General features: G+C 33.5%; 1 protein-coding gene across 2 annotated transcripts in view; it reads left to right on the top strand.

Annotated features, from left to right (window-relative positions):
* Positions 1–12,209, top strand: part of CACNA2D1 (calcium voltage-gated channel auxiliary subunit alpha2delta 1) — a 469,212-nt gene that overhangs the window by 247,981 nt on the left and 209,022 nt on the right. For both annotated transcript variants that reach the window (XM_045564425.1, XM_045564424.1), the window contains exon 4: positions 10,337–10,396. In XM_045564425.1, the coding sequence (XP_045420381.1) occupies positions 10,337–10,396 (60 nt within the window). The remainder of the gene's footprint in view (positions 1–10,336; positions 10,397–12,209) is intronic.

Here is a 12,209-nt window from a genome sequence, read left to right as displayed (position 1 = left end):
TATTTAATATATTTACTGCTTTGGCATCCATTTTTATGCCTGACATAAGTTGTTTCAAACCCAATCTTAGCCGTCATCTTTGGCCTAGTTAAAACTCCCGCGCCCCACCCTGTGGTATGGCCCACTTGTTCCTCAAGTTACTGATCCAAAACCCAACATACCCCACATCTGCTGACCGTGATCAACCTAATGGTCAACACCAGAGTCATATAAATAAGTTTCCCCCTTCTGGTGTGTTTTATTCAACCTAATCAATCCATAGTCCCACAGATCCTCTCTGTCTTTCTCCCATTCCACCTCACCATAGCTTGTGCTCTGCGTCACCTCCATCAGACTTCCAGTTGGTCTCCAGTTGGCCTCCCTAAGCTCTCTGGGATCGTAAGTAACACATTTCTGCTGTTCCATCCGTTTTGGTTTCACCTCCCCATTGTGTCTTGTCTGACCATGGAGCCTAATCCCCCTTCACTCCCACCTCCTCATCAGGGCTCTTCTAGGGAGTGGCTGTCTTGGTTTATGGTCGCTCTCAAGACTGAGCTCTTAAGACCAAATTAGAAAGAAGCTATAACAATAAAAATCACCCTGTTGATTTTATTGTGAAGGTGTAAAGGGTGTGAGATTTTACCCTATTTGCAAGGTAACAGGGCAACTGATCACATTTTCATAGGGGCAGGAGACTTCCTGAGTCGGACACAATGGACGCCAGGAGCTTTGTGTTCGCATCAGGTCCCCTGCCCCTCAAGCCAGTGTGGGTGAAGCTGAGTTGTACAAGTGGCTCTGGCAGATGCAGTGGATATGTGTTACACCTGAGGAAGCGTGAATTTGAGAAACTCCAGTCTTTTAAAGGGGCCTGCCAGCAAACATGGCTAACTTATCCCAGAGGATTACTTTTATTTTTCTGGACAACAAACAAATCGGTCCTCCACTCTGAAGGGAGACACTTACCTCATTATTCCAAGGTTATTTGCTAAAGAAACATTCCTGAAAAACTAGTCTCTCTCTGCCTCTGTTCACATGACATGCAGAAATATGAGGGGCACAAGGAGAATTGTCTTCCAATGTGGTGATTGAAGTTGGGACTGATTCAGAGGGAATGCTCAAAACAATTCTGAAGTTTCTAGTCTCAGCAAATTATGCCCTGTTCAATAACTTTCTTTATTAAAGAATTGAAGATGACTATTTTTTTCTCTTACAAAGTACATGTAATATTTTTTGTTGATATTTTTAAGCTTAATTTATTAACTTTCTAACGTAAGAATCTCTTAACTTCTCTACCTCAGCTTTTAATATGTGATAGGTTTCATTTACTGAGTACTACACAAATATCCTATTTAACCCTTACAATACAACATACATATGTACACTATTATAGTCCTTATTTTATAGTTGAGAAAATTGTGGTAAAATATATTAATTTAACATGCTAGTGGTCACACACCTATTACATGGTAGAACTGTTTTCGCTATATTCTTAGTCATCGTAGTAAAAAAATTGCTAGATATGTAAAGGGGAGGTCACACAGGGACATGAAACAAACAGGCAATTTAGATTTGGTGTTTGCTTTATTTGTAGGCAATTCATTGATAAGCAAAATGGTCAAAGGCCTTTGGAATTACCATGACACACACTCAACAGAATTCAGTTCTCAGCTGAAGAGATGCTATTTGCATTCCCTGAGTACATAATCTCTAAATGTAAATAGTTTAGTATTGTAGCTTAATTTTGTGGGATTTTAGAGTAGATTCTAGAGTAGACTAGATTATAATTAGTTTACACTATGGACTAAACTAGTTTTGGGAACTGTCTGTGTGTTTTCTTTTTCTCTCTCCACTGTCCAAATTCTCTCCTTCCTCCACACTGACTTCTTCCTGTGTTTCTGATTCTGCGGTAGTATTCAACATTGGAGAATAAAAGGTAACTGATTGTAGATTAATTCTAGAATCCCAGGGTGAACCTACTTGGCATAAATAGCCTGGATCCTTGCTATGTCCTTAGCCAAATTCTACTAATTTTTAAGGGCCAGGTAGTTGAATTAATCGAGCAATTTTTATGAATTAGGTGGTCATGTATTAATCTAACACTATGCTTGTCATGTAGAAGATGACTTTTGTGGCCAGAAAGTCCCAGAGTATCTCTTGCAAAGTGTCATGAAATGAATGATGATGATTTAGTGAACCTAGTTATAAATCTTGATACAATCTTGAAAATACTTGGAAATGATTACTTGTACATTTCCACACACATGTATTGGGTGCCTGCTCTCTGCCACATTTTGGGTAAGATATGGGAGGTGAACAGATGTGAAAGAACTCCTTCTTGTGCTGAATGAATTCACATTTAGTAATTTAGAGAAAGAGAGAATTGAGTACCGTGTGATGACTGTCATGATAGTATAAGGTTATGGTACTAGTGAAGGGCAGTAGGCTATTTTTGTTGTCTTATGTCAAATTATATTTCTGTTTAGAACAGTATTTCTCAACGAGTAAATCTGCAGGTCTAATATCTCTAAAATACTACTTTCTAGAGAAGTGTTTTCATTGTTTAGTCCAAGTAAAAGGTGTACCATATTAAACACGTAGATTTCTAGGAATGACAGCAGGTACAGAATCAGAATCTTTGGATAGTTCTGGCTGGAAGGGTTTGTATGAGGTCCAGGTTTGTTGAACAAAGCTCAACAGGCAATTCTTTGCAGGTAGCAAAGTGCAGAGCTGATGTGGAAATTATATTCAGCTGAACAACCTTTCATTTTGTTATTTTGTGCTATAGAGCCAAAAATAAGTATCAGTTGTGTATTATTTACTTTTGCTGATGCTAAAAGGAGTTTTTCTGTTTTTAGCAGATGCTATCTCCTTTACCCTGGCTTCTGTATTCCAAGAATCTGCCAATTTATTTAAAGCTAATTACATCTCTGAAGATTAGACTTGAAGCTTTGTGGTTAATTTTAAAGCATTTCCTGAATATAGAAGATCCAGGCTGAAATCCATACAACACGATCCAGAAGCCATGATCCAAAAATTTTATATTTCACTTGGCCACAAATAGAAAAATAAATGATGACTGGCTTGATTTCAGCAAGTTTTATTTATATGTTTTGCATATATTATACTCTCTTAAAGCTTATGCTAGAAAGAAAAATAATGTTTATGTCATGAGGTTTTTATTTCACATTATCTGGCATGAAATCAATTGCAAGAAAATGATTGCTATGAAAAAAATCTATATTCTTACTTGCACCTATACTGTATAAGAGTTATATTTGTTTTAGCTTGATATAAGCACAAATTAATGTTTTACTATTCTGATAATTCTCTTATGTTATAATTCTAGTATGTGTAGAAGTGTTAAGATATTTGAATAGACACAGATAACTAGACTACATACTTTATTTGCATTGATCAGTCTATTTACAAGTAAGTTTAACTGAACTATATGGTAAAAGTTATATATTAGGGAGCCTGTTTTGTTTCTCTTGAGAAACAATAGACAAGAAGACACTGTTTTCTCCCCCATAGACTTAAGTAGATGGACTGGTGCTAAGCTATTTTATCAGGGTTTCTTAGACTTTCTCAATATTGGAATGCATTTTTCTAAATTAAAATTGGATTATATTATTTTGGTGTGTGTCTTGGAATCAATTTGGGATTGCCCTGCTAGGGGGAAAAAAGGGAAATTAAAAAGAAAAAGATAATGGTTATAACTACATGCTCATGTTTCATGTTGTTAAACAGAAGCAGAAAGTCTACAGAAACATATTTTAGGCAAATATAAGTAAAAATACACAAACAACATTTAGTCATCTTTGTAAGAGTGGACTTGCTAACCCATAGCACCATAGTGAGAGGAGATCGGCATATCTTTGGTTAAGTTGCCTTGCTTTGGTCATGATTTAGAATCTATCAAGTTGCATGAGTAATGCCTGTGAAGAAAGAATAATGGTCTCTTGATGGAGACAAGGAAAAGGTAGATCTGTGTTTACAAATAAGGCCTGTGCTATGTTCTGTGGATAAAGATGCAATAGATGTATAAAATTTTGGTGCTAAAAACGACTGTTAGAAATGACTCCAGCTTTGTTTCCTTGAAAGATTCTGTCCTCCTCTAGGCATTTCCTTTATTTTCCAAAACCCTTAGCAAACCATTTCTCAAACATCATTGACCCTTATTTATTTGATTATTTAATCCAAACCATCACTTAAAAGTGTGATGGGTTTCTCTGTAGATAATCATTCTCATTATGAAGCTGGTGGAATTTGTCTTTGGCATTTAACGTGCATGCAGCCTATGAGGAAGAAGAATCAACAATATCAACATCAGATGACATTTAAACATTATTAAAAAACATACTCCAAACAATGCCTAAAGATACAGATCAATTTATCATACTGATTACTCTGGGTAGGAAAATTGGTCAGGGGAGGTGAATAAGGTGAACGTCAAGGTGATTTGTAATACTTTAGTTCTTACATGAAAAGTTACAAGGCAAAGATAAAGGTGAATTCTGGATGGTAGATTCCAGACTATTTGTTTCCATGCTTTTTAGTAATTTTAGCAACCCCCTGAAAACAAAACAAAACAAAAAGACCCATGGCTAAATCTTGTCATTGGCTAGGGACACTATTTTTAGAATTTGCACTCTTGATAAAAGCAGTACTTTAAAAACTGTATTCTCCATGTACCAACTCCACTGAAATAAAAACTAACAAAACACATATACTGTAACCTTTGAGAAAACATCTGTCAAACACTGAGAACATGATGTTGGGTGTGTGTGTGTGTGTATGATATATAACATAGTACATGTATATAGGGTCCCTTTAAAAGCAGGTACTATGTCCTATGTTTTTATTCCCTAAACACTTGTACATAGTAAATACTTAGTAAATGTTCATCGAATAAAAGCAAACACAAACTTGACTTTTTGTCTTAGAAATACTTTTTCTCCCAGTCAGGATGTGGATTTATTTATCTAGTTTCTACAGTTATCAAATGTTGAATTGTGCCAACATTAATTCATCCTTGTTAGTCCATTCCCATTTTATGACTTTTAAACCTCAAATCCCAGTTTCCAGCCTGGCCTCTTTAAGCCAATGGAGCCTTTTCAAAGTACCAATAATGTTTCTTTGTAGAAACATTTTAAACAATATGTAAGTATGGTCGGTATGGCTTTAAAAGAACATATAGAGCAGTTTCTCCACACAGAAATCCTTGTTCACTAGGCTATAACAAATTGTTAGAAGGCTTTGGTAGAATTATGCTGGACATATACATTTTTATGAATATAAATAAACTGCATTTTCCATTATCTGGTTAAGGTTATTGGAAAGAGAAGAACATTTTACCTTTGAGATGGAATATTATACTAAATATTCATGGAGGTATTATGTTGTTCTGTCCATTGAGGTCTTCAAGACTTCCTATCAGCATAAGAAATGCTGAGGAAATGTCACACCTCACTATCCACCCTCCCTTCCCCACCCCCTCAGGAAATAAGGTGAGAAGGCCAACACAATGATCTGCTCTCCTTTCTTATTCCATTTATGGTAAAAATAAAATAAAATTGGACTCATTTTATTGTCTGCTCTATTAAACTGTTATATTCCCCCATGGTTCTACAGACAAGAGCTTTTCTGCAGGGCAAAATACAGTGAAAGCTTACGGACCATTGAAGTGTTTTCATTCATTTCACTCATATTTACATATTGAAATGGTCATCAGTAATTACAGTTCTAACATAGTCTACTCTATGGAATTATGTTTGTAAGATTCAAATGGAAGCAAAACTTGATTGAGCTTATAATATGCTAGATATCTAGCATACCAAATAGAAAATATATACGGTAGAAAAATATCCGATAGGCTGAAAAAAGTTAAATTCATTGCCTAAAATTGTATAGTTAGCGAGAGGCACCACCATAATTGGAAACCAGATCTGTCTGATTTAAAAGTGCATGTTCATTATGCCATAGCTTCAGAGTAAATGCTTGTGCCTATACATATACTTTTCCTCAGACCATAGAGGTCTGTTCATTCACCTAAGTCTGCTATTTTCAGTAGGTATTGTTAGACCATTCACGTGATTATCCTGATCCTTTTGATATGTTAAGAACCTTTTGATGAAGATAGGCAAAACTCCTTAGAGTGATAATTAAATTGCCAACAGTCATAATACAAGAATTTGTTAATCCTTATTGGGTATTAACTGTTTGAACATTAATCACGTAACACATGCATATTTTACTTTGATTACTCTATTGTGGATATCTATCACACTTTCATTAAAAGAAAAATCTTGACATGTACATTAGCCAAAGAAATTGTTTTGGAATTTAAAGATATTTGTTTAAATGGTATCTTTAAGTTAATTCTTAATATTTAAGTATCCACATCAACATTATTGGAGTCTAAATGAACTGTCATATGATCCCTGATGGTTTCCTTTCAAAGCTATTAAAATTCCTTATAATTAAATATTTCAGAGAATTTCTTTTATCTTTAACCTGCAATTAATTTATAGTCTAGGAAGCAAATTATTTACAGATTTGGAAAATAGTCTAAGATAAATACATTTAGTTATTAATTCGGATAAAAGTATATCTCTCTATATAATTATATATATATATAATTATGCTGCTTTTATTAGACTTTCATATCACCTGACAGTATTCAATGCTAGTGGACGAGATAAAGATATGACAAAAAGTGAAGGGTGAGAATGAATAGGCTTTCAAGGGAGCTGATCTTTCTCTGATCTGATAAAAGCTCTCCCATTCTCTTATTTCTGTTTTTTTTTCCCCTGCAGACCACTGCATATCAAAAGCTTTTTCACTGATTAGCAACAATCTCTCAGGATCTGAGGACCAGATTTTTGTAAAGACAGTTCCCAAACTAACATACAATTTTTTGTTGTTGTTATTGCTGTTTTTGTTTTTCATCTTTAGCAGTTTCGCAAACTTTGCTGGGAATTTTTATTAACCTGAAATAGATTTTACCAGTGTTTTAGCCTTAATATATGCTGTGAATGCCTAGTGATAAAGTTTTTGATGGTTTTTATGGGAAACAAGCTTTGGTGTCAGAAGGCTTAGGGTCAAGTCTATTTTGTTTAAGTTTTGAGTCCTTAAAATAATCTTTAAAATGGTTTTCTACTTTAAATGCTCAAACCAATAGGTGGGTAGGTCTTATTAACACATCTATCAATAGTATATATACTTCTCATTCTGTACCTAAAGAATGATCATACATACATGTGCTACCTCATTTATAAAACGCCATTTAATGAGCCTTTCTGATTTATCTTCATAGCAGCAGAAGAATTAAGCTTCAAATATCTCTCTCTCATTGGTATTCACGCTGTTCCAGGTCCTTTCTGTTTGGTGCTCCATCCTCAGTCTGTTTTTAGTGTTTGATACTATATTATACTATAATATAAATTAAATGAGAAAAATGTTTTCTTTTTTCTTATATAGCCAACTATGAAAATAGAGATGCTCTACTGAGCAAATATACACATTTTATTAGATAGGGATTTTATCAGATTTAACACAATTTGCCTGTGGCATTTAATCGTAGATTATTGGCTTTAAAAATAAAATGTCACTTGATCAGAATAGAAGTTAATTAGAGCCTTGAAGTGTCTAGAAGACATGTCAATTTTCTGTAAGTAATGACCAGCCAGTCTTGTGCCACAAGAAAGAACACCCTCAGTGACTGTGCTACTTCTAAGATAGACTGTCTAAAATTCAGTAATACGCTTTCTCATGAAATTTCCCATATACAAAATAATTTGTTATTTACCTCATGAACAAAGAAGATAATGGTAGTACATTTTTCATGGTTATATATTGCTAGATTTCCAAGCTGGGGATATAAAATTTAGCAGCTTTTGAGCTGCAAACCAGCCTTTTAAAATATGTCTTTTTTGTATACATAACTTCATGTCTTTAGGTTTCTAAAACTTTTTCAGAATCTTGAAATACATGGCATTTACTTTATAAAATTAGTGTTTAAATATATATATTATAAATCTGATTTGGATTCTTTTCCTCCTAGGAGAATTGTCTTACCATTTGTTGCCACTGTTACTCTGTTTCTTTGGAAATAGTTAACTGTGATGGTTACTGTCCTTATAGCTTAATAAACATGGATTGTGTTCATGCTGTAAGCCATGTGATTCTGAGTCAGATCAGTTAAGTTGCACTTTCTCATGTGTTCCAGAGAAGGCAAAGACTTGGTAGAGTTATAGCTGTTGCCTTGAAAACCTTGCATGGCCCTATGGGTGAATGGCCACCAGTGTGTTTTCTTTGTTGGGGTAGCATTCTCCTGTGTCGTGAAGGAAAAATCTTAATATCCCTTTCTAAGGCTTAAGGCATTTTTGAGTTCTAATATTTCTTAATCTAAATAAGTCTATTTAACATTTTAATTAGAATTTTGTTTAAATTCATGAAATTCTTAAGTTTATTTTTTAACCCATACTTATAAAAGTTTAATTGATTTTATAAGTGCCCTTTAAAAATGAGGGCAGACTTGCGTTCTGAATTTTGTCAAGAACATGGCCTCATGTTTATTTTCTTATTCTGTCTTTATTTTCCCATACTACAGCTTTCCTATAAAGAAATTGCTTCTATTTCCTTTTCATGTGCCATTTTATTCACTTTTGTGCTACATTCTCATTTGAATTTTTGAGTTTCTTAAGTTATTATGATGTAATGTCACTAAAATATATCCACTTATTTTCTTTGTCTTTTGGCTTTGCTATGTTTAGTTTTTTATTTTTGTAGGGATAGAGAACCTTCCTTTCATTACTCTCCTTGGTACAATTTCTAACATTTACTGGCTCCTCTTATGTTCCATTTCTGCCTACTAGCTGATAGTCAAAACCGCTGTCATTTCAGCAAACTACAGAGAATTTTCCTTTAAATTCAGCTTAGGGATTCGTAAATTGAGATCTCTCCTTATATAATATTATATGTCATTAATACTACCTATGTAATCGCTTTAAAAATGATCAGGTTATAATATTAAATCACAGGGATTTAATACATTAATACAACAAACCACTTAGAGATTTATAATACCTAACCTGATAATTTCTATCTTTGAATGAGTGAATTTAATACATTTACATTTATTATATTTGCATTTATGTTTGTCTTATTTCTACCACCATCTTCTAGCTGTGTGGGGCAGGCCACAGATCAACTCAGCACTGTACTATCTTCTCAAGGGGACACAGGGAGCAAGAGGAGTCATAATTAACTCTTCAAAGTTGATAGCTGACACATATATACATATGTGTATAAATATGTGTGTGTGTATATATATGTATATGTAGCTTCCTGTGTACCAGGCACTGTTCGAAGCACTTTACATATAATAACTCATTCAGTCCTTTCATCAACCCATGAGGCAAGTTTTCACATTATTCACATGAGAAACTGGGAGAAGATACTTAACTTTTCCCAAGGTTACACAGCTAGTAGGTTGCAAGGGCTGGTATTCAAACTCTGTGTTCTTTATCATTGAATGTTACTGTCATTGTAGAAGCTTATCACACAGAGAACATGATAATGAAACTGGGAAATACAAAGAGAAAAATCTAAACTATTGGAGAAAGAAAAAAAAGTTTATCTACAAAAAGTGATTAGCTGACACTAGAGGTGTTATCTCCAACTGAACCTAATGGAAAAACATTTTGAAAATGCTAAAGGAAAATAAGTCGGCTTAGAATTCTCTAACTACTTCAAGCATATGAGAGTGAAGGTGAAATAAAACCATTTTCAGAGCACAAATTGTTTATTACAGATTATCTCTGAAAGAACTGCTAAGAATGTACTTTAGCAAAGAAGAAGATACTACATTTTTGTGGCTTTTGGTAAAAACTAAATAGCTATTAACAAGGTCCTTAGTATAGTGCTTAGCACATATTTATTAATCTCTCAATGTCGTTTTCTTTCAACTTGTAGAAATGTATACTATAAAGGTATTTTCTAAAAACAGAATTCTACCAAAATTAATATACTCTCTTGATTAAAATTTTTCTAAAAACTGACATAGGAGTCATTTAAAGAAAGCACTCATAGATGACACTACTGCTGATGATGGCAGAGGTAGTAAATTCAATGGTTTTCAAGAACAGTGTGTTATTTTTATTGCTAAAGAGTAAATACACATACATCAACTTTAGTAGATTAGATTACTAAATGATTTAGAATTTATGAATCGTAAATAAGGAGTCTCTTCTGCTTTTTATGTCCTCATAATTGATTAGAAAACCAAAGCACTTTATGTAACAATTACATATTCATGTAGTCATTTGAATGCTAAGATTTATTGTTTCTTTTTCAGCGCCTGGCTTTGGAAGCAGAGAAAGTTCAAGCAGCCCACCAGTGGAGGGAGGATTTTGCGGTGAGAATTCTTTTTAACTACTTAATTTAAGTAGATTGATATTTTGTGTTTGGATAATTATGTTCACATTAGAATATTTTTTAGTGATGGAATCTTATGGTGTTATGGGACCAAAAAATAACCATACTTCGTTGCCTTTTTTTTTGTTTTAATTGCTTTTGTGTAACCAGGGCCAATCAAGTTAGTCAAAATGTACTTGATCATGTTCCATATTTTAAAAAACCCTAAAAAACCTTGAAATGTTCTCCCATTCTTTCTTAAAGGTACAGTATTTATAAAACACATTAAAAATAGCATTAAATTATAATACATGACTAATCTTTGTAGATGTTATGAATATACTAGTTGAAAACAAGTTGCCTATAACTACTTTGAGTTTATAAGAAGTGGTATGCATATTATAATCACCTTTACGGTGGGCAATATGATTACAGTGAGAATGAATGTATTAAACTTCTTAAAATTTAATTTTCTTCACTTTAGCTAGAAGTAATCTTTTTTCCTACTCTGGCCTACTTTTAGAAATGCCAGCTGACATTAGCTTTTGCATGTATTTTTTTGATAAACTTGTTTTGTGCTCTAAGAGTCACTAGTTTAATTATACAAGCAGCAGAAATTCTCCTTGTAATGAGGTCTCTTCATCATCTATCTATGCTCTTACAGCCAAGGGGCACAGTGAAGTCTGTCCTTAATAGTCAGCTAAAGTACTTCTGTTACATATTTGAATTATTGAATTTATAGTGAAAATCTCCTTAGTTTCTGATGACAGGAAAATTTCAGACAATCCATTTTGGGGTTGTAACCTAACAACTACCCCCTATCCCCCCCACCCCCGCCACCCGCCCAGCAGCAACCACACACACTTCTAAAATAGAATTAGAATGTGACAGCTTGATTGTATTCTTTGATATTTTGTAAAATAAAAGTCTCAAATTTGAAGGTAAAATAGTTGTGCTTCAATAGAACATTAAACTCAGGTTTAGGAATTAGCACTTCTATTTTGTATGATTATGGTAAATATAAATAGTATGATTATGTTGAATATCAGACAGGAAATGTTATTTCATTCACTTGTGTGATAAATAGTCGTCTGTGCTTGGTGCTTCTGATATTATTTATTTTTACTATATTTTCCACTAATTTATGTTTCTTAATGAGTCCCCTGTGACACTATTTGACAGCTGTCAATTTGTTTGATTCTCTGCTAAATTGATCATATTACCTCAGTTGTTGGTGTTATGTGGGTGTGAGCTTTGCCTACAATTTTTATGAGAGGTAGGTTGATAAAGATCAATTTGCCATCCATGATATATAAAGGCAAAAAATCAGTGATTTAGTTAAAAACATGAGCTCCTTGAACATTGAGCAAATTATAAGCTCATCCAATGAAGGGATTTATTGTAATTTATTTTACAATGTTGTTAGTTGCTTTTAGATGAAAAGAAAGTAAACTTGAACCTTTTTTTTCTCAAATAGAGAAAAAGCAGCAAAACTAATCTATGCAAATGAATATCCTTTTCATTAACTATTAATAATATTAAATGGTAGAAATTACTCTCTCTCCCCAACATAGAGGTGGTATCATAAAAGCAGTATAAAATCGTAAAAGCTGTACAGCTAGATCATGTATTCTGCCTAGTATTGGTATAGTACAATTGGTGCTGTTTTAGTTTGAATCTTCAGTAATTCAGAGAACTCAAAATATCATTAAGGACATACAAAGTCAGCTTCTGTAATATATAGATTATACATTTACTGTTCCAAAATCTTTCTTTGCATTAAAGTAGTTTGGTAGTATTTTAAGTAGTCATTT

The sequence above is a fragment of the Lemur catta genome, chromosome 11 (assembly GCF_020740605.2).
Source record: "Lemur catta isolate mLemCat1 chromosome 11, mLemCat1.pri, whole genome shotgun sequence".
NCBI classification, from domain to species: Eukaryota; Metazoa; Chordata; class Mammalia; order Primates; family Lemuridae; genus Lemur; species Lemur catta.
The sequence above is the reverse complement of the archived record's forward strand: the minus strand, read 5'-3'. Positions and strand labels throughout refer to the sequence as shown.